General features: G+C 41.4%; 1 protein-coding gene across 3 annotated transcripts in view; it reads left to right on the forward strand.

The window, feature by feature from the left end:
• Positions 1–23,526, forward strand: part of col11a1a (collagen, type XI, alpha 1a) — a 94,601-nt gene that overhangs the window by 14,008 nt on the left and 57,067 nt on the right. For 2 of the 3 annotated variants that reach the window (XM_033638726.2, XM_033638727.2), the window contains exons 5-23: positions 6,268–6,393; positions 8,419–8,508; positions 9,759–9,854; positions 12,097–12,366; positions 13,685–13,750; positions 13,980–14,021; positions 14,148–14,210; positions 15,944–16,018; positions 16,163–16,246; positions 17,453–17,509; positions 18,779–18,832; positions 18,950–19,003; positions 19,975–20,028; positions 20,195–20,248; positions 20,989–21,042; positions 21,505–21,549; positions 21,763–21,816; positions 21,903–21,947; positions 23,036–23,089. In XM_033638726.2, the coding sequence (XP_033494617.2) occupies positions 6,268–6,393; positions 8,419–8,508; positions 9,759–9,854; positions 12,097–12,366; positions 13,685–13,750; positions 13,980–14,021; positions 14,148–14,210; positions 15,944–16,018; positions 16,163–16,246; positions 17,453–17,509; positions 18,779–18,832; positions 18,950–19,003; positions 19,975–20,028; positions 20,195–20,248; positions 20,989–21,042; positions 21,505–21,549; positions 21,763–21,816; positions 21,903–21,947; positions 23,036–23,089 (1,437 nt within the window). The remainder of the gene's footprint in view (positions 1–6,267; positions 6,394–8,418; positions 8,509–9,758; positions 9,855–12,096; positions 12,367–13,684; positions 13,751–13,979; positions 14,022–14,147; positions 14,211–15,943; positions 16,019–16,162; positions 16,247–17,452; positions 17,510–18,778; positions 18,833–18,949; positions 19,004–19,974; positions 20,029–20,194; positions 20,249–20,988; positions 21,043–21,504; positions 21,550–21,762; positions 21,817–21,902; positions 21,948–23,035; positions 23,090–23,526) is intronic. The other variant, XM_033638728.2, reaches the window with a different exon arrangement.

Below are 23,526 nucleotides of genomic sequence, written 5' to 3' on the forward strand. Positions count from 1 at the left end.
ACTCTATTTTTGGGCAGCAAACACACATCAGTGCGCAGTGTGTATTATTTTAAGGACTACAGGAGGTCTGTGTCTTGATGCCACACCACCAATATCGCCAGAAGATGCATCTTGTGTAAAAATAACATCTTGGTTTGTGTTGGATATTTTTTTAGCGAGTTTGGATAGCCAGTATCAAAGAAGCATCTCTGAGGAGGGCCCCCTGACTGTGTTTTGCTCATTTCAGATTCAATAAGTTTCCAAATTTGTTGTTATAATTGCCAGTGGATTTTAATAACTTACACTTTTTCTTCACTTTTATTTCCTGCCTCAATCTTTAATGTTATATTTTGGAGAATCGATCTCGTGTGGAAACCTCCTGTTGCGTTTTCTAGGTCTCATAGTTCTCCACGTATCTTAGATAAACTGTACTGTATAGACTTAAGTGACTAATTGCTGTATGGAGCTGTCTAATTACAGTAAGGTATGGCTGGACTAAAGGGATGCTGCCCTAGGCAAAGGTATGTCAAAGGACCAATGGTGACGACTACTTGTGTTTTGATTTGACCAACGATGGCCTGCACTCGCCCTGTAATTACAACATGTGGTTGGTTGGTTGGTTTGAGTAGAGAAAAGACAAAAGAGCTCTGACTACAAAACTAAACAGTGCTGCACACTGACCATTCAAAACACAGAGGTTGCCGTCATGCAGCTCCTCTGTGAGAACACTGTTACTGTGCGCTGCTGTGACCTTTGACCCCTTCCATGTGTATTTATATCGCATGGAGCCTTGTGGCCACGATGAGGTCAAGGTGGATAGATAAATGCTATCTGATCCTAGTATGCCAAACTGAAAGTTAGGATGGTTCTACTAACAGCAGTATTTTAGTGTTAAAGGGACAGTTCAGTCAAAAATTAAAAATACACATTTTTCCTCTCACCTGTAGTGCTATTTATTGCTCTAGATTGTTTTGGTGTGAGTTGCAGAGTGTTGGAGGTACCAGCCGTAAAGACGTCTCAGAAATATAATGGAACTAGATGGCACTCAGCTTGTGGTGCTTGAAGCGCAACAGCAATGTCTCTTTCCAGAAATCGTGACCTGGTTACTCAAGAAAATCCACCAAACTACAACCGCCAACTATATCACTGCTGAAAGGAAACATGCATCTACTCATGGACGAGGGACTCATGCTTGTGACAGCATGAGATGTAAACATTAATGGCGTCCTCCCAGACTGAGCTGTAACGTTAGCTAGCTCTGTGTTGCTAAGAGTAGATGCATGCGTCCTTTTGTGCGGTGATACGGTCAGTGGGTGTAGTTTGGTGCAAAGAAAATAGCTCCTACAACACAGTCTGTGGATTATCTTGAGTAACAGGGTAATGATTTCTGGAGAGAGACATTGCTGTTGAGTGTTTCAAATGTATTTATTTTTTGGTGTACAAGCTGAGTGCCGTCTAGCTCCATTATATCCAAGAGACGGCAGACAGCTCGAAGGCCGATACCTCCAACACTCGGCAACTCACACCAAAACAGTCTAGACTGATAAATAGCACTATGGGTAAGAGGAAAAATATGTACTTTTGATTTTAGGGTGAATCGTCTCTTTAATGAAATGCAGAATGAAAGAATTCAGTTAATACATTTCAGATTTACCAGGGATGTAGTTAACAACACATACAGTCAAAGCAGCTCTTTGAGTGGTCAAAACGGAGAACTTCAGATATCTCAGTAAAAATCACATAGTTTATTATAGTGCCATTATGTACACATGGTACTACTGCTACTACTATAGTGTTTTTTTTGTTGTTGCATTATTGCTATATATCATCCTCTGACAGTAAAAATCATCATGTACTTGTTTTTCAAATGTTAATGACTCATTTAAATACTCCATAAACCGCACTTGAGGTGAATACTGCCAAGAATGCACAACAAAGCAGAGGATACAACAGGTACGAAGTAGTAAATGGATTTCCACAAGGATTCATGAGCCTCAGCTGTTGATCTTGACCCTGCTTCTCTCTTTCAGCCTCTCTGTTTTCTCGTTGACCTCTGACACCACAGTCATTAACACACAGCCTCGTGGGCCTGTTTCTGTGCCGTACTGTGCTATGCTGTAGCCAGGAGGGGCATATTTTGGAGCTCTGGCTTCGCTCCAAGTTGCCAGGGGCTTTTATCTCAGCAGTCCACAATGGAAGACAGGCCCAGAGCCTCAGCATAACTCTCCCCAGGTGTTTCCCAGCACAAAACATCCTTTACCATCCCAGCTGCTCTCTCTAAATCCCTGCCTGCCTGTCTCTGGATCCCTCTTGGTGTTCCCTTCCTGCGTTGACATCAGTTTCTTACTTGTCTTGTCTTGGCTTTGTAAGTTTACTCTTGTTTGTTTGGTGACTCGGCTTTTATTTTCAACTGGGAAGACAGATTAATGCACCATTAAAGGAAGAAACCTGTCTGCAGGATTTCTACCGTGAAAGAATTATTACTGTAAAAACTATATGTTACTTTTGGCAAGTATCTGATTAATTTAGGTGTTCTTTAACATCAGTCCTCTTGTATCTTGTAAACCCTAGACTTGTTTTAATGCGTCATTAACACCTAGTCATTTTGTCTTTTCTTGTTTCCACGTAAATGTGTTGTCAAATGTCATGTTGCCCATGTCCTCCCATGACACAGCCAGAAGTCTCCCACTTGTGCTGATCTGGACTGCAGGTCGAACACCATGTCTCCACAGCCTATTTGTGTGCAGACGGGTGGCTCTCAGACATGGACTAATTAGAGCTGACTCTAGGCAGGGTTCAAGCATTCACTGTTGGTCTTAGGGTGACACATGAGGTAATACATGTCAACTTGACTCAGGGCAAGGCTTGATCTCTCTTTCTCTGTCGAGCCTTACCAAACACACATACGCACAGACACACACTCAGCCGAGGCCTCTCCAGACTTGGCACCTAGGTGTACTGCTGTCCCATGCTCACTTGGCAGGTCACTTTTGTCTTTTAATGATCAGTATAGTAAATGTTTTCAATGGCTAACACAGAAGATAAGTGATATCTTTCAGGAATGGTGTGCATGTCTTCTCACAACTAGGACACTGAGGTTTAAAATCACTCTGAAAAAGCCTGAAATGATATTTTTGTTTTAGTCACCAAAGCTTAAAGGAATAAGTTAGCACATAAAGGGTGGTATTTATTAGAAGATCGAGACCACTCTGAATATGATGCTGGAGCCATTCATTGTACAGATTAATCAAGCCAGATATAGTGATCTTTTGAGGTGCTGTTGGATGACTTTTGTCACCTTTTGACAGGGCCATGCAAGCTGTCTCCTCCAGTTTCCTCTCCTTATGCTAAGCTAAGCTCACCAGCTGCTGGTTGTAGCTTCATACTTACCACAGACATGAGAGTGGTATTGCTTTTTTCATTTAACTCTCAGCAAGAAACCAAAGGACACATTTCCCAGACTGTCAATCAGTTGCTTTAAAAAAAGTAAAGTCTCAGTGGGAGTCTGGGCGTCTTTACCTTCTGTGCTGTGATGTATTTCCCAGTGAAATGCAATACTTGAGCAGTGTACAGTTAGTAGAGGGATTTAATTTAAATCCTCCACATTTGATTGGTCCAATAAAAATTAGGAGGCTTAGAGTTTTGCACAATATGGAGCTACAGCAGACTGTTGGCTTTACACACCCCTTCCTCACCATTAGTCCAAGAGTAGGACGAGGGAGAGATGAATCAATCAGGCCTTCACCACGTTGTTTGTGAAATGAAAACAAAGGTTTTGCCCACTGATATCCAAACACAAATATCTTCCTGTCTCTTTCCATATTGTACTGTTAGCTACTACAAACCACAAATAGTGAAGTGTAGATTTATATGATCAGCATTTGATTTTAAAAATACTCTGATACTGATTTATTGATAGAAATTTGACTTATAACAAGAGATAAACGATCAGTTAACACAGGGACACAGAATTAAAACTGAGAAAATGTAATTTTATTTCACTTGGCTGCAGCTCCTTTTAGTCTTAACATGACAAGCACATTGTAGACTTTTCCAAAGTGCAGAAATATTGTACATTTCATCAGAAAACACATCTCAGCTGATGTTTCAGACTGTAGAAGTGAGACGATGTCCTGCTTACAATGCATTATCGTATTACTGTAGCCATTGAAAGTGTCATACCTGCAGTATAATAACCTGGTATGAGCAGAAGAACTGTCACTGGCCCATTAAATCAGAAGGCTGGGATGAGGCATTACAGTGAGAAAAGATCAGATATTTGGCAATCTGAGGAATGGGCATTGAATGCTGTGGCTGATTAAGCAAGGCAGAATAGGTATTTGTTATAGTTTCAAGTTTGATGCAGTGTGTCTTACTTGTGATTGACTGACAGTATATGTTTTAATGGTCAGAGATGCATTCAACCAGTGAGAGAAATCAAAGTAGCATTCCACCCACTCAGAGGCTCACATGGAGGAGTCTCTGCACTGTCAAACTGAAGCTGTGCAAAGAGACGTTGATTGATGGTGACACAGAGAAAGTTTCAAAGAGCGCTGCTTGTTTTCCCATGGGACAAGCCTTAGCATATGGTTGTTTATACTAAGGTACATGTTAAGGATCCATAGATGTAGTTTTAACACGAGGAGGATACACACACACACCTTACACACTCGCACATTCTCTTGACAAGTTGCAGCCTGCTTCATTTCTCTGCCAATCGTCTGTTCTGTTCTTCAACATATAGTGTCCCTGCTCACACAAGTGCATTGGGATTTTACCTCTGGGCTCAGGCATCTCTGTGTGCTCGCCTGCCAAACATCCTAACCAGAGACATGCCCCTTCTTCTACCTCCCAAGAACCCCCCTCAGCCGTCTTTGCGATGTGTATAAAGGCTCAAAAACCAGCCTCCAGGAACTTGGTTCAAGCAATTACAGACTGCAAAGACAAATCCAGATGCTTTCGCCAATATGTTCACTGTCTTGCAGAGAGCTGTGTGCTTTGGCTGTAGGACTGATAACAAGGCGAGACAGAGCTGGAACGGTGTCAAGCATTGTGGTGTCCCGTCCCAACTGTCGAGAGAACATTGTGGTCTGAGTAACTTTCCCAAACCCTGTCTGAGATTTTCAAGGTTTTACTCTTTCCTGTGTTTGGCTATTTTAGTAGTTTTCAGACAAAGCCATCGTGTATTGTTTGTTTTTGCGCAGTACATTCTCTCTCTTTTTTGTCGAAGTGACATTTTTAGAAATGGCTTAATTTTAGCCCAGCGCTCTTTGACGCTAATTGCACCAGACACAATCAGTAACTATGTGGTCTTGTGAGCTGAGCTGTTATTTGAGTGTAAAAGAAAAGAAAACAGATATTTGTTTTGGTACATTGCCAACATATTTGGCAAGGTTTGAAAGCATTTGTTAGGGAAAAGTTATGTATTGTGGCAGAAGATTTCATTATTGAACTAAACCTTAAATATAAAAAAGTACAGTAACAGTAAATAAACCAGTAAATGCCTGAGAGTGAACCTCACTGACAAATTCTTTTACTGTATTACACATAGCCATGCCAGGTGTTTCTTGTGTCTTGATGATACATGTTTATTTGATGTCCTGAGGTAAACCCTGCTGCTGATAATAATAACTTCCCCAGCGTCTGAACTTCGTTTCCTCCCTGCACCGTGTGAGGGTGGACTCTGTGGGGTGTGTGTCAAGCTGTTTAATCATACGAGGGGGGGATTTACTCTGCCAGACTCTGTATGTGCGTGGGACCAAGGGGCTCACATCTGCAATTTAAGATTTACATTTCTGCTACTTTGCCTAGAGTATGTGTGTGTGTGTGTGTGTGTGTGTGTGTGTGTGAGCTAGATGAGACAAGACTTTTCGTGTGTGTGTGTGTATATATTTTTTAAGGTTTTGTATGTGCAGTAATGGCGTCTTGAGCAGAGAATGAAGTCACACCACCTCTGTTTCACTGTGGTTTGTTGTGGGGTAAACCAGTCTGGCTGTACGTGCATGTTAGTGCATGTGTGTATCCTACTGGCTAACTCATCGTGGCCAGTCTGCCCTGGCCTCATACGGCTGATATATGTACGGCGTTGTTGCAGAAGCATAGCATTTTGCAACTGCATTTTGCTGTTGATTAGCATCGTTTATGGAGTACGCATCGTTAGCTGCTCTATGTTGAGGATTGTGTCCAGACAACTCAGTAGTCACATCGAGCCCCTTTAAACGGTCATGGAAGTTTACATGTGCGTGACAGTTTGTCTCTGACACAAATTTCTTTTTCTGTTTTCTGCAGGGTGACATCCAGCAACTTCTGATCGTGGCCGATCCCAAAGCAGCTTATGACTACTGTGAACATTACAGCCCAGACTGTGACACTCCCCACAGTGATTCCCTGCAGGCCCAGGAGCCAGAGGAAGAGGTCAGCCAGCCAGGGAGGGTGGGGAGGTTCAACTAGGAACCATTCGAGGGCCCTGATTAATTTCTGTTTTAACAGGAGGAGCTTCACTTTAAACTGTACATTACTCATTGTTCATCCCCACAACCTGTTGATTACTTTCAAATGCAAAGAAACTGCACCTGTCAGGTTTTAAATGATAAAACTGTGTGTCCTCATGTTTAGCCTCGATATGGAGGCAGACGTTTTGAAGCCTACTTGTTCTAAAGAGGTTTCGTGTTAGTTCGTAGTTAATTGATGTAACTTATTAATATTAGAATAGGTGATAGGTGCTTTATCAGATCTTTGGAATTTTTCTCCAGGTATACAACAGGTGCCTGTGTGTCTGAGTCCACTTTTGCCAATGCATTTAACAGATCCACTTAAGTGTAGCTTAGCAGGCTTTAGGCTTTGGGAAATATATTTGCTGAAATACAATATGAATGAGGAGAACTGCCATATAATAGATCAGGTATTGTAAGTGCAGACTTTATCAGTAGAGAACTGATCAGTCAGGCTGACTACATTGGTAGTGAATATGAATTTATTTTTAATCGTAAAACAGCATTTGACTTTTTTCACATATCACTACACACACTGTACATTGCACCATTGGGGTGTGCCCTTAAAGGGTAAATACACCCTAAATCAATAGTTGTAACCATGCATGGTGCACATCCCGTCCAGTGATGTCATAGCAGGTGTCCATCAGCTGTCAAAGGTAAAATGCCTGCTGTGATGTCCCTGATTGAAGGCATGATGTGCATCTTCCATAAACATTTCAATCCATGGCAAGCAGTGCAACAGCTGTTTTCTGACCTGTAACATTTAGTGTGTATTTACAGTTTAAAGTACCAACATGACAATTTGATTTAGTGATTATAGTAATGCTGAGCACATACAACATGCGGTGTAAAATGTTAATTTTGAAGATATAGTTAAAGCAGCTGACAGGGCTACCTATGATCCTCTCTGCAATTTATAAAAGCTTATTAACCCAAATTCTTACTCCTGTGAGTAAGAGTTGAAAACAGCAGCCAATGACACAGTTGAATATGTGTGTCTCTTTATTATTCTGTAGCTGTATCCGCTATTCACACACTTAAAACTGCATCAGTCTTAAGTGCAACAAGTTAACCCCTCTTTTATGTTTGTCTGTTAATCATTAATATGATTATAAGGGGCAGAGTGAAACAATCATGGACACTGACCAGCTTTCAAATAGCAAAATGGAGCCTGAACCTGAGTCAGTGCCAGCTTATCCCCAGAGATCCATCTATCTTTCATTAATTTGATAATTGGAAATACACATGCCGTCAAATACCATAGCCCATCATTATTAATCAGATGAGCATGGTGTCATGTTGCAGCATGAAGTGATAAACCTTTATGACTAGAAGTCTGGGTTTTCCCTGCATTTCACCTGAGTATTATTATATTATGTAGAGAACAAAACTAAAATTAGGTGCACTTTCTTTAAATCACCCCCCTTTAATTTAGCTTAGCTTAAAAGTCCTGAGGTGTACAATTTACATGCTTTAGCAAGAACGTTCCATTACGATATCCCTGAAATGCAGCTGGTATTTTTGTCTTTGAGGTTTCCCTGTTGTTTTCCTGTGTTTTATGAGCTTTTTAACATCCCATCTGCTTACATGTTTGTAGGCTAAGACCCACATGGCTAGCGCAAATGCTAAACATTTGTTTACTCGTTTGTTCACCATATCAAGACCATTATCTAATTTAGTAGAACTTGGCTTCGATTATTTAAATGTTATGATGATTTTTTTCTTTTCTTTATTAGTAGACACAAATTGTAGTATGTTAATGTGTTATAAATGATCTTGATAATACATGATGGCATTACACTTTAACTGAGTAAACATGTGGCATGCCAAGGATGATATGTACCACATGTATCATCTTGTTGCTGAAAGAGCGCTAATGCTAACGCTAAGACCTCTCTTCATTCCACTCTCTCCTCTCTCCCTCTCTGTCTCCCAAACTCTCTAGTACACTACTGATTTAGATTACTCTCAGTTCTATGATTACTCTGAGGGAGCCACAGACATCATTCCCACCGATGAGTATTCTGAACCACAGGTAAATGAAAAAAGGAAAAGAAAAATGTAATGTCTCTTCTTGTCAGTCATCCAACCCATCCCTCAGTCCGTCTTGTGCTGTCTGTGTTTTGTCTGTATGTTTACGTGCACACCAGTACTCCAGTAACTGGGAGTAATCGGCTTTTTGATGATAGTTGGACCTGGTTTTGCCTACTCTTTTATGATTTTGATCTTACAGTAAGGCAGCAGAGGTAGAACTTTCTGTGTGCATGTTAACATACTCAGCGTGTCAGTCCTCTTTGTGTCTGTTTTATGAGGCTCCTGCCTTCTCTCACTCGGAAAATGCCACCTGCTTTGTGTGTTTTTGCATTCCAGCATGTCTTTAAAACTATTATGTACATGTATACTGTATCAGCGATGTTTTACTTTCCATTTGGAAACTGCAACAGAAGCCATATAATTGCTTTGGCTATTTCATGACTGTAATAGCTCTAAAGAGTTGCTGAAAGGCAAATCCTATGTGTTTTGTTTCTGCATCTGTCCCAGGTACTTATATGTGCCCGAAAATTCTCCTGTATGTCACATGAAAGGCCCAGTCCTCAAGTGTTGTGGAGCATCCTTTCTGCCTGACTGTCACTTAAAATTAAAATTATCATGGTCTGCATTCTGGTTGCAGCTCTTGTAGTTGATTTACATGGTCTTCATTTTAATAGACACCATGTAGACTAACTACTGCACATGGGCTGCTTCTGGAAAGTGGAGCACATGGGGTCCGACAGTTGGGTTTGAAAAGACTCTGTGCAGCAGCAACGGATTGTACCTTTAAATCATTTCCACTTTTGAATGTTCCATGTTTGTCTTGGTGTTCTTTGTCGCCGCCCCCTCTTCCAGAGAACGAAACGTAGTGTCTCCATGAAAAAGAAGAGGACCAGAAAGTCCCTCAGTAAATCTAAGGCAAAGCCCGTAAACTTCTTTGCTGCCAAAAAATCACCAGCTAAAAAGTCTGCCGCTAAGAAGAAGCGACAGATGCCTGGCTACCAGGCCACAGCGCCAGCACGACCCAGAGGCAATTTTAGGGTAAACGTTCATGTAGAGACGAGACCAGATCCCATCAAGATCTTCCTGCCTTGAAGGGAAAATCTATGATGGCAGACTCAGAGCTCCCTAACCTCCTTTGTGTAGAAGTAGCAGAGTCTGTAGCTTGAGAGGACCCCTAGCTAATAACCTCTGGTTTGAGCCTTTGTGTTAACCCTTGCTTTATATTTCTTTCCTTTTTTCAACATGACTCAGCCAAACAATGTAGGAGATTACAATACAGACTTTGACTACGGAACTGTAGATGGTACTCATACTCAGTCCCCCTTTGCCACGAGCGGACCCGATGAGGTAATTTTTCATCTTCATTCTCATCTGCTTCTTAAAACCAGTGTTAGGTGTTATGGGAAATGTGAGCCAGGATGATTTTACCCAAGGAAGTATCTGGTATGAAATGACAAAGACACAACCATTCTCATGAATCGATGTGTCTTTTGACTCATTAGTATTTACATGTGTGGCAGAACTGATGGACAGGGGGACATTTTTTAATGTTTAAAAAGCTGTGACCCACTTGTTCCACTCCTTAAAAAATAATTCGGTTGGCATTGTTGATGACTAAGGCTGCAGATTTCGTTAGCTCTCAGCAATTGAAAACATTAGACCCGTTCAGACCCTGCAAGTTAACCTAGCTGTTTAAAAATGGCTGACATATGGTACCACTCAGACTGTTAGTGAAGCAACATGTGCGCCTTTATCGAGAACCAACAATATGTTTTCAGATATTTAGAGAAAATTCTGTTTCCTCAGAATTGCTGCCTCAGTCACTCTAGCTTGTTTAATTTTACTACCCACATAAACAGCGGAGAGTTGACAAGATTTGCAGCCTTATCCAGGATTAAAAGACGCCGATGATGGCAGAGCCTCTCTCAGCCAGTAAATGACAGTGGAGATTATCTGCCTAACAATATATGCCCTGTCCATCACATCTGAAGCTTGGTTTTGATCACTAGTTCTGCTAATTGCCTCTGAAAGAACTATGATCAACAAGGCTAAAATCTCCTCACAGCCAGCTATGAATGTGCATTGTCTACTTCAGTGTTTGACAAAGTGGATGTGATTCTACAGGCAATTTTAAATATACAATTTGGTAAGATGAAGCACTGCCAATAGTGACTGTGTAACTGCATCCACTGTGTCGCTCTCCAAAGCTAAATCCACACTGATCAGTTTGGACGAAAGAAAAAAATGTGCCAGGTGATTGTGGTTGCCGTACCTGTGCCAAATACAGAGTACACCAAGTAAACTCACAAGCGGCTCAAAACATATCCTGTCAAAACAGATTTGACAGACGAACAAATTGAAATGTTAGCTGTGTGTATCTTGATGCACTCTGTATGTCTGCACAGCCACTACAATCTGATTGATTAGATGTCCATGCAAATTACTGCTAGTGTCATTTCAAATGTTATTTCAGCCTTTCTTTACTTTCTGTATCAAAGGATAATGTATAGTTGTATGATGAGAGAGAAATGAAGGCTGAGATAACATTAAGTCTGTCTTGACTCGATGCTTAAAGTTTTGATCGTCAGAGTTGATAATGAGTTTATTCAGTCAGTACGGTAACACTTTATTTATTCCTTGGTATTATAACATGTATGTTTAGCAAACTACGTCATGAATATGTGATTTAACAGAGCAAGCAGTATTTGTTTGTGGAGAGTTTAAAGGAGTACTTCACCTGCAAAATGACAATTTGTCTATCAATTACTCACCTCAAGTTTGTGGAGAAAAATTAGTTTTTCACACAAGAAGAATCCAAAAAAGCAAACCTTCTGCATGAATTTAAGTCACTGGGGACCATGTGTAACAGCAGCAAAACTATATCAAAACATCTGTTTACATGCAGTATACTCCAAGTCTTATGTATCCAGCGGTATACGCAGTACTTTCAAAACACATGCATTATCGCTAGGAAAGCCCTGTCTTGAGCATATATGTGCATTGCACAATTTTAGCGAAAATGCACGTGTTTAAAAAGTACTAAGCATACAAATGGATAAATGAGACTTAAATTATACTGCATGAATTGTGTGAGAGTTTGTAAACTGATGTTTTGATATAGTTTTGTGTGTTTGCTTCAATTCATGAAGAATGTTTGCCTTTTTTGGATTTTCCGTTCACTGTAGAGGCATGTGAGAAAATCATAATTTTCTTCACAAATTCAAGGTAACAAGTGGTGAGTAATTGATGCACAGATGGTGATTTTGCAGGTGGAGTATTCATTTAACTCTATTTAGTAACAGGATTCAGTGCTCCAGTGTGTAGTTTAGCCTTTTTGCTTTTGGACATATTCAAATTACACTGACCCAACACTGTTAGAGCAGTTACTAGTTATTTTTTGTTGGAATAAATAATGTGTTACCGTTGATATTAAAAATGTTGTTTTCTGCATATCATGCCAAATTATTTTTGAGTTTGCTTTAATAACATCTAAAAGTAGACTATTTGTCTCAACTGCTTAACTAACATCTTTATCTCCTTGGTTGCTCACCATTGCTTCCCCCTTCCTCGCTTGGGTAACACCTGGAAGGCTGTGGAGGAGGATGTTGTCGGTGCATATGTCACCGATGCCACTCCCATTGGCCTGGAACCCATTGTCCCAAGCACGGTGGACAACACTGGTGCAGAGGCGTATGACTTTAAGGAATATGACCTAAAGGAGTATGACTTGGGCGAGGTTGACAACAGGTTGTATGATTACGGGGCGTATGATGAGTATGGCACAGCCCCGCCCAGACCCACGGCAGTCTACGACGATGAGGTGGGGCCCGGGGTTGCTGCTGAAACTGATATTTCTTCCGTAAGTACCACACCCCGGCCTGGTGACTGACGGGTGTGTGCATGAACGGCACGCGTTAGGGACTCTGTTTGTGTTATGGACTCACTCTGTCTCCCAGTGCACGCCTTCCTAGTTGGTTGCTTGGCAATGTGTCATTGACATGTTGAGTGTGGAGTCTTGCTGCTGTCTCACTGGTGTGTGCATCTGTATTTTCGTAGAAATACATACTGTACAGTGTGCGCACAAGCACAAAAATGTATCACACTCTCACATTTTTCCCTCTTTCTTCCAACGTCATGTCATCCCAACCTGCACACTACTCATACATACCCAGCAAACCATCCCCACCCACTCATCTCAGCAGTCAGATCTGATCCCTCCCTCTCCTCCTCTGCTGTTTTAACGAGCAGCCTGCCTGTGACATATCCTCCCTGTATGCGCAGCAATTAGCCCACAACTCATAGGCAGCTGTCTGCACAGTGCACACATACTTACACAATTGTAATCAAGGTGTTACGGATTCCTTTCACTTCCCTCCCAAACTTTTGAACCCTGTCCTCACCGACCAACAGTCGCAGCTTATCATCTAGTTAGTATGAATATTTAACAGACGTCCTTTTCTCCACTGCTGTTTAAATGTGCCCACTGTCAGAACATCATCAAACAATATTGTGTCTGTGTGCCTGTGGGTATTGTTACCATGGGAGAGCAAGGACTTTAATGGTCTTGTGTGCCTTGTCAGTACCCCTCTACACAAACACCACCCACCCTTACACTCTTAGAGAAGCAGCTCCTTCCTACTGTATCTCACCCCACTTACACACATAAACACACAATGCAGCTGAACTTCACTTAAATGTGAAGCTGTACACTGTAGGACGACGTCTCTTATGTTCTGTCTTTGTATAGATATATATATATGTCGAATTGTGTTATTTTGTGAGGTTTGCATGGCTACAATAACCTGTTGGTGTTAAGCAACATTTATTTGGTCACCATTAGCCACACTGCACAATGGCAATGCAATGACGGCATTGCTCCATTTTCAAGCACAGAGGTCCATCCTTTCTCATTACGACTAACATTTTTGCCTCTTCGGTTCCATAGTTTTATCTCACTTTGTGTTTGTCTTGATTCACTCTCTGCCTCTGACATAGTTACAGTAGTTGCAACTGAGCATATGGTATTGATTGATTGAGTAAAATTTGTTGAAACACTAACACACAATTTTCTTAATGGCTGAACGGCCTCCTCCTCGCCCATCATTGCTACTCATTCACTTGTAGACTGTAGCTGCTGTGTGAGGAATGTCACCTCTGTGCTTGCTTTGTAACTACAGGTTGCTGGTGCTGCAGGAGCCTTCGGCCAGAAGGGAGAGAAGGGCGAGCCGGCTGTCATTGAACCTGTAAGTGATGTAATCAAGTCATTTTAGCTTAAATATCCTGTTTGCTGGGTTAGCTGATTTTTCTGTCTTTGTAAAACCAAGTGAATGAAGTCAACTGCAGTTTTACCTCCTTTAAGACCCCCCCCCCCCCCCCCCCCTTAATTTCCTGACTTATCCTGAACCTGTCAGTAGTATTGCTGTTGCACAGGTCAGTGTTTGTGATGTTAAACAATGTGCTTGGCTCTTAAAGGGCATGCTGATCGAAGGACCACCAGGACCCCCCGGCCCAGCTGTGAGTATATTCTTAAAAAAGAATTAAGTCAGTGTTTTTTGCACCAGAGCATAATTAAACACCGTTGTTGTCAGATTTGATGAGCTTGCCTGCTGGTGGTCTGCTGACTGAGCTTTGTTTATGTAGGGTCTCCCAGGTCCCTCTGGCCTACAAGGACCCCCAGGCCCTGCTGGAGATCCTGGTGACAGGGTGAGTTATCATTTATGCCCCCCAAACCAGCCACATTTTTTAATCAGTTTTCTTATTTGTTTCAACTGTAAATATAGCATGCTCATAATGCTAATTGATAGATAATTAACATGGTTATGTCATGCAAAGCCTCTTAAGTCGAAGTATATTTGTTTAAGTTGTTAATGAAAAAGTTTTCCAATCTTTCTTTTGCTGCGTCGGTTTTTAAATTCATGTTGTTCTAGTGCTGCTAAAGTTAATATTTTCTGTCCATTGAGATCATGCTAGCAGCTTACATTTAAGATTCAGCATGCAATGATCTAATAGGCAACAATGAATGGTTGAGTGTGAACATGTTTATCACTTAATTGATACAGTGTCCTGTCAGACAGTCTGCAAACCATTTTTTTGATAACCAAACCACATTAAATCATCCTATGTTTCTGTATAGAGCCATTTTAGAAAGCTTTGTTTCCATGGCCACATAAGATAGATTTTTATTGGCAGGTGCCAAATGAAATTGTACATTTGGATTCCTTAAGTATCACTCAGTTCAACCATCGTTATAAATCAGTGTGGAAATTATATTAAATGGCACAAACCATGGCCTTGCTTTATTTCAAACAAACTTTTGAATTCCAAGGTAAGCAGAAAAATGCACCCCAAGGTGTCTCAGTATGGACCAAAATAGAGTCAGTGGAGGGAATCTTAATTTGACTTGCTTTAGCTCCACCTCCGTCATTAGTTTTTACTATTTCAACTGCTCTGCATTATGGCATATATTGTGCGCACATAATTCCCAAAAACATTCAAACCTGAAAGATGTCAGTGAGTTTTATCATGTCAGCTGTTAGTCTCTTTAAGATTAGAAGATGATGAATGATATTCTATCTGGGTTTCCCTCAGTAAGAAGTATCCGTATTTAACGCTTTGCTCTTTAGGCTCTCTCTGTTCCACCCACATGCAACACACACTCACACACACAAACGTACGCACCAGAATTAATGGAAAAGGATGTTGGTTTTGGACCGTAGACAGCAGCGTGGTTTACAGATGGACAGGCCTGGTCTATGTGTGCTGGAGAAGGAGGAGGAGCACATGTTAATCAAACTAACAAACAGCACACCTCCAGCATTTACTGCTCCATCTGTGTGTCTCCTCATGTGTGTGGTGTGTGTGTGTGAAAGTGTGGCTTTGTTTGTGTTTCCTTCCATATTACGGCGATCGTTAGCAGCGTATGTAATGGCACAGTTTAGGAGTCAAAACCAGGACTCAGGATCAGATACATTTTTCAGTGCAATATCACAAGATATTTTATGTGTGCGTATGTTTGTGCATTTCGTCATTTTGTCCACACTTTGTTGTAACGTCTTACAACTTTCAGAAGCGATTTTCAGCTATTGACGCCATCATAAATTCTTACAAATCTCTACCCAGATGTAACTCTTACCTGAAGAACTAAGCAGTGCATATGTTGGACATGTCACAAAGCCAGCAGAGTAGGGTAGGCAGTTTGGCTGCTTTCATTTAAACCACATAAGTTATTAATTTGGCTATTTAGATATGATTCCATATCTATTACGTACATACAAGCAACCATGTGATTTGTATTTTCTAAAAGTCACTGAGGAGCCACCAGAGAAAGAGGAAATCCACCATCGTGCTGTCAAATCAATTTTTTCTTAAACAGATTACAGTTAATCTCATAAAGCTGATCATTTTATAAATCTGGTGGGGTCTCTTCTGTATTGCAGGGTCCTCCTGGTCGTGCTGGTCTGCCTGGTGCTGATGGTGTGCCAGGTCCTCCTGGTACCATGCTAATGCTGCCGGTAAGTGCTCAGACCAGCCACCTTTTATCATACAGTTCCATAATTAGACCGATTTTAAGGGTATTAAATAGTGAAGAGAAACAAAATGAGCAGCTGTTTTAATACCTGTGTGTGTGTGTGTGTGTGTGTGTGTGTGTTCAACAGTTTCGTTTCGGCGGGGATGGTGAGAAGGGGCCAGTGGTGTCGGCCCAAGAAGCCCAAGCCCAGGCCATCCTATCCCAGGCCAGAGTAAGTAGAAAAGGACTTCTTAAAGAACCACCAGGAAGCCAAAAGCCTGTGGATAACCCCCTGCCCCCGCCCCCGCCCTGCTCCATACACACAGCTGTAGGGGAAAGGAGGGGAAGGATGAAGGAGACAGTATTTTGGTGGGGAGGAGAGGTGGGGGGCAACTGCATTTTGTTGGACTTGCAAGGCTAAAAGGAGACATGCCGAGCAGGCTGGAGAGCAACAACATAAAAAGGCCACTCTGAACAGATGCACAGATGGGAGAGACTGTTAAAAATACTTTAGGGGCTCTCGACCTGCGGGTGGGCTAAACCAACAGGTGTAGAAATGTCTTTGTGTGTATGTGGGAGAGGAGGTGGGTGGTTACACGAAAAGAGAAAATCTGGGCTTGGTATTTAGGATTGTGCGCCATATCCCACATTAATTATGCAGTCATGGAGCACAGTGAACAGAGAGAGATTAAGTGTGAAATAAATCTCTTTGCTGTGCCATAAGACAACACAATAAGAAAGCAATTAGAGAATGATCCAGAGTAGGTGCAGTATGGAAATGGACCCCACAGTGTCATCTACATTAGAATAAAAGGAAATGAAATGAAATTCTGAAATGATTATCTTGCTATGAAGGATTTGTTATACAGTGTGTGAGTAGAATGAGCAAGGTATGCACAGATATTTATAATTAACTAGATATAGTGATTACAGATATGCAGTGGATATATTTTTCAGTACACACAATTTAAAGTATTTTTGTTTCCTGTAAAATGACAGTGGCAATCAAAATATGTAACTGCCACTTCAGAAAAATCTAAAAGGATGGAAACTACCACATAAAAACAACGTCCCATTAAATAATAGTCACACATGTCATTGATTTGATTGTATTCAGTCATAAAACAACATACACATAACACTAATGCTTTGTATATTTATAAATCTAACACAAAATAAAAGTACGAATGAAGAAATCGATTCATATCAGTGTGAAAGATGGACATAGAAGAAGAACAATTCAACAAAGATAAATGATAAATAACGTACAAGACAAGCATGATATTGAATGAAAACAATATCAGTGAAAAAATATACAAACTTATACAAACACATTTAGATTGTCTTCAAAAACTGATAAACAGTGCATTTTTTTTTTCAACTGATTTTTCACTGAGTGGAATTTGACCTTGTTCTTGTCCGTGTTTCTGCCCTGCAGCTGGCTATGAGGGGACCTGCAGGGCCAATGGGTCTGACAGGAAGATCGGGGCCAGTGGTGAGTCTCTGCTTTTATTTTTTTTTTGCAGCTGTTTGTCAGAATTTTGCTCCTTCCTTTTATTTTATTTCTATGGATTTTGTTTTCTCGTTTATTATTCACCCTATTATATGTGTGTATGATGATTAAAGTTGTCATGCACACATGATATCACTTCCGATCAGTATTATGACACTTAAAGTTACAGCTGCTCAAAGCATGATGGTATATACTGTTCATCAATATGACAGTTCTGCATCATCTAAGAAAAATCATCTTAGTGTTTTCATGTATTGGACGAGAGCAGAGACCAGGTTGCTTGTTCAGAGCTGCTGTTGGATCAGTGGCTGGTGGCTCAGTGGCCACACTGCCTGTCTGTTAGGTGCTACCAGCTGCCAAGAAAATTTCATTCTGTTGCTGGTCCCCCTCCTCCTCCTTTCTCCTGGGCTTGTTGATACACGATCCACTATTTATCTGCAGGAGAAGGCTCTACAAAAGACACAAAGAATTACCCTCTGTTAAATCGGCTCTTCTCAGGCTAAAGGCCTGGCAGAGTGATCTGAAATGATACGGCAATAGGTAGATCCCAAAGAACAGAGGATATGAGATAAGGAATGTGTGACTTTTATCTGCTGCAAATGTACCTCTCAAAATACGTCCCTTCCTGATTGATTACATGTTTAAAAACCAGCTTTTTAGACATTCAAGCTTTGCTATGATTCTAAAATGTCTGTAATTGCCAAATCACCAGCTTTGAATCCATACTTGTCTGCAGAAAGATTACAGTATGTACCCCAAATCTCTGCCAAGACCAACAATTTAGCTTTGCATTTTTAGACTTAAGTACAGTATCTGTCTTTAAACATGAGGCTTCACATGTTAATATCAAGCAGGATCGTTTCACATTTTCTTTAAAGCTGATTGTAATAATTAATATGCTAAAATTAAGCCTTTACCATCCAAAGAAATACGTTGAATTGTCTGTGCCAGCTGCATGTGATCCACTATTAAAGACAAATTGTCACAGAGCGTCATTGTAGAGTGAATTCTAAGGATCCTCCCTGACTGTCTTCACTTGAGTTCCCAGGTAGTTCATGCATCTATAGTAACAGGAATGTGTGGATTCATTTTTCCTCATGTGAACACACAAGAAGAATGCACAAAATGAACTAAACATCGCCATCTGCTGTTTACTTTATGCTGTTTACTCCCCTGTCCTGTAGCAAACTGCATGTGTCACAGTTTGGATGAGAAGCATTTTGACACTTGGTTTGTGTTCTCTCGCTTTAGGGTCTACCTGGTCCTCCTGGGCTGAAAGGTGAAAGTGGAGACCCTGGTCCTCAGGTAAGTGTGAAGTGATGATCCTGATAACACGGATAAAATAAACCTCACCGGTGACTGAAGGCTGCCTCCCAGGTTGTTAGTTTTTTGTCACTAAGTGCTCCTGATGTGTCTGCACAGGGTCCCCGTGGCATCCAAGGGCCTTCAGGACAACCTGGCAAACCTGGCAAGAGGGTGAGTGAACTCAATGACCTGGTCCACTCTAGCTGTGCTGTGTGCACGCTCACATGTCTCTGTGTTTGTTGTTGTGCGGTTGTTTGGACTTGTGGCCACCGCTCAAACGCTGAGAGGCTTACTTCCACTCCAACAAACAATTGCTTGATATGTGCTTAAGGGCCTGCCTCCAATCCTCGGATCAATGGGCAGGCAGCAAATCTGTCTGAAAATGCCAAAATGGAAAAAGTGGCCATGGATGTGGGGCGCAATTAGTGTCAGGGTGCAGTCACTGTGCAGGGCCAAACGTCTTGACCTAATTGGTTACTAATAAACATAAACCAGTCATACGCAAATTAGTAATACTAGTTTGATTCATGTTTTAATTTTGGGCAATTAGCTGATTTTAATGTCACAAAAATGTGATAAAAAGATTGCATATGTGACTGTTAAGTAACCTACTTATCTACTGCTCTGTTGGAATATTTTTTCTTGCATCCCCTTTTTCATTTCAAACATTCATATAAGAAAATAACAAATATAAACATCACTGCAACAAAAAATCTGAGCAGCACAAGAAGACATATTTCAGATTTTTATATTTGTTTGGTTTTCCTTTCAGTAGTTATCATTTTAAAATACTGGCAGCAAGCTTTACAGATAAGTCCCTGTCCTCCTTATTTCCACCTCTAATTTGCATAATTGATTTTTTTGTGTATTGTGGTTTAATATTTGTCAAGCAGAGATTTGATCAGCATTTTTTTTGCTCTGCTGCCTGCTCTTTGGTGCCAACACTGTCTTCTTCCTCAGGCATACTTAGTTGACTGATTCAAGAAATATTTTTAATTTCATATCTCTTATTACTGGCGGAACTTTCCTGAATTAACAAACCACCTGGACAAGACAAAAAAGACAATGAAAAATGAGTGATGTTTTTGCCCTACAATATGTGCGTCTTTATCTGTGTGTAATGTGTCTGCTGCTGTTTTTAGGGCCGTGCTGGAGCTGACGGGGCCCGTGGAATGCCCGGAGAGACAGGCTCCAAGGTACCGTAGACATTCACACAACTTTCCATGTTCATGTGACTAACTGCAAACGAGAATTTGTGTATTTTTATTAAGCATTGCTACGAGCATACTGCAGCCCACGATGACTTTGATGTGTGGTGATGTTGTGTGGTCTGGTGACACCGTCTGCTTTGTTTCTACACAGGGTGACAGAGGGTTTGATGGACTGCCCGGACTGCCTGGTGAGAAGGGGCACAGGGTGAGTACAGTATGGTCGTTGTCGTCACTTCAGTTTGCTCAAAACAGCCTTTTAGTCCTTTGTGAAATTTGTCCATTGAGAGCAACAATGAACCAGATTTTAAAGGAATACTCACGTTTTGCCTGAGAAACCGCTCCTGTGTATGCACACGAGCCAAGTACAGTATTTCTCATACTTTTTCATTTGATAACTCACAAACTGGCATTATAAATCGTACAGTTATTGGGGATTTGTCTTCTTAAATTACGATGATTTCCTGAAGGGCTGGGTTTTGTTTTAGCGGGCAAACGTTTTGGATCAGATATATTTGGCTGCAGCCACTGGTCGTTGGTCAAAGATCATGTTCAGTAATTTGTTTAAATTTCAGTGTGATGAGTGAATAACTGCGATGTCAGGAGGGTAATAGTTGAATAAGAAGTTGTAATTTGTTTCATTCCACTAATGCACCTGCATTATTGAGACTGATATGGAGGAATGTAATGACAGCATTGCACTGAGGCCAGGGAGCCATATTTGATGTGTTTGAGTTTGTAGAATGAGCCACAGTTTATAAAGTAGACTTGGAAGCAGAGAGTACTTCATTGTGGAGGGCAGGAAGATATAAAACAAAGTGTGTCATTTTGTTGTAGCCTAATGAGCCTGATGAACTCTCCTGGAGCCAAGACTGAAACATTAAGGCATGATCGGTGCATAAAATGATAAACTGACCCTCTCTTCTTTTCTCTCTCTCTCTATCTCAGGGGGAGCCAGGGCCGATGGGACCCACAGGTGCCACTGGAGAGGATGGACAGAGAGTAAGTACTTCCTCCTTTGACTAACACCCTTAATGACTTTTAAGAAAATTGCACTCAGCTGAGGGTGAACCATTACCACCTCAGTTACATCAGCTGTGCTCCACCAGCTCAGCCCTCAGGCAGTAGCAGCTGGGCGGAGACTATGAACTGGGGAGGAGGAGGGTTTGTGTTTAACCTTTCCTCCCCGTGAAACTGACTCCCCCACTCTGCTCCCCCACCTCCACCCCCAGGCAGTTACTGCATTCAACAATGTTTGGTTAGGTTGAGATTACGCCCTGGCTAATACAGGCTTTCAAGAGCTTACAGTTGTAGGTGGACATAGATATTTAATGTGTTCATACAAGATGCCAGTATTTACTTCAAGTTGTATTTGTTGACATCACAGAGCACTGAAACACTGAACCTTACATTAAATATCATTTCAATATAATCACACTGATTTTTGTCTTTTTCTTCTTGTAGGGCGAGGATGGAGAGATCGGGCCCCGAGGATTAGCTGGCGAGAGTGTAAGGCTTGTCTGCTGCTCATTTGTTTCATCAGGCCGTCCCAAACATATGGGATTCTAACATGTTGCAGCAGGATCCTCTTACAGTTTGTTTTGCACTTGATATCTGATCTCTTGTTGACGAAATTATCCACCAGAGGACGTGATTGCCCCACTGAAAACTGTTCATCAGCATTAAGAGCATATAATATAAATTCTCGTTTATTCCTCATAGGGTCCTCGAGGTTTGCTGGGTCCCCGTGGTCCTCCAGGACCCCCTGGATCTCCTGTAGGTATCACCACCTGTACCATTCTTTCCTGTGATATCACTTCCTGTAATTAATATAAAGTATACATCTGATGTGTCCTTCGTAGGGTGTCGCTGGAGTAGACGGGCCTCCAGGTCCCAAAGGAAACATGGTATGAACACAACTTACTTACTGCAGAGGTTCAGGAGCTTGTCTGAGCTGTACATGATTTATTTCTAGAAGTTAGCACTGTCTCAGCCAGGCTGTTAAACTCCCTTTAGGATCCACAGCTGGAGGTCAAAGGTCACTCCTTTGCTTCAGAGGACCTGAGAGGGAGAGTAAAGGAATGTCTCTGAAAGGGCAGCACAGGTTAAAATGATAACTGCTTTTTCTGGTAGTACAAGAGAAATATGGTATAATGACAGGCAAGGTTTGAGATTTACAACAGCTCATGAATAAAATGCTGATTTAGGGTCAAAAGTGTGCCTGACAGCTTTTTTGGTAGATCCATACACTTAAAGCAGCTACATGACATGTTGTGTGAGTAAGGGCTGCTTTTTCTTTACAGTAGAACACATCAGGGTCACAGATAGGTGAAGATTTCAGGGGGGAGGCAAGAAAACATGTCCTCCTAGATATTTGGAACATGTGTATTTATCCCCCCGAATAAAAACATGAGATTAGCTGAGGACTTTTATTTGGACAAAACCATAAACTGATGCACAAAAGGAACTAATTGATGCATAAAAAATCACCAGAATGGCGGAAATTGAGTGTTTGATGATCAAAATTTTCTGGAGGACCCCAACCCCCCCATCTCACATGTCTCCAAATGTTGAAACAAACCTACGCTCTGGGGTTCACAGCCCCAGATAGTTTATATTGGAGTAGATAAGGCAGGGTATTGAAAGTAGGTACACCAAAACAGTTCTTCAGAGAGTTACTACGTAATCAAATAACTTGTGGAGTGAGCTGACCGTCAAACAGCTTCATGATACTGAATGTAGTAATGGCTGGTCTACTCTACTTCCCACCCTTCTTACGATATGTATACATGGCCATATACAATATTTAACATACATGTTGCCATTTGTTGTATGTCTACTCATTAAAACTTCCTCCTGGTGCTGGAACCAGCTAAAATAAATCATGTTTTTGACACATTTGATAGGCAGAAGGTTGACAGTAAGTGGCAGGATGTGGGACAGAGGATTACTCTGGGACTAGTGTTCACCTTTGACTGCCTCCATCTTTTTTCAGGGACCACAAGGAGAACCAGGCCCACCTGGGCAGCAGGGAATCCCAGGAACACAGGTGAACGAATCAATCATACACCCATGACACATATGACAAAAGCAAAGGCATCAGGATGTGTTGATACAGTGAAGTGGCCACAGACACACTTGTTTTATGCCTCAGTGCTGTCTGTGTCGTCCACCACAAACTCCACATGTAGAGAAAAACAGATTTACTGTGGAGTCACTCTTGGCAACTTGTGAGCGTAGGGATGCATTTGATTAATTAAGTGCACACTTGAACAGTTTCACTCTCAAAGCATGGTGTGATGTTGTGTATCTCTCCAGGTGTTGTACTTCTTTTTTAAAATTAAATTTGAATCAACACATCAGAGGCTGACCTGTCAAAAGAGATGATCATCTTCATTTTGACTTTTTGAATTTGCCCTTCCTCTCTTCTGCCCCTCCACTATTCCTCCCATCCCTCCCTGGAGACATAATAAGTGTACACACACG

The sequence above is a fragment of the Epinephelus lanceolatus genome, chromosome 20 (genome assembly GCF_041903045.1).
Source record: "Epinephelus lanceolatus isolate andai-2023 chromosome 20, ASM4190304v1, whole genome shotgun sequence".
Classification (NCBI taxonomy): domain Eukaryota; kingdom Metazoa; phylum Chordata; class Actinopteri; order Perciformes; family Serranidae; genus Epinephelus; species Epinephelus lanceolatus.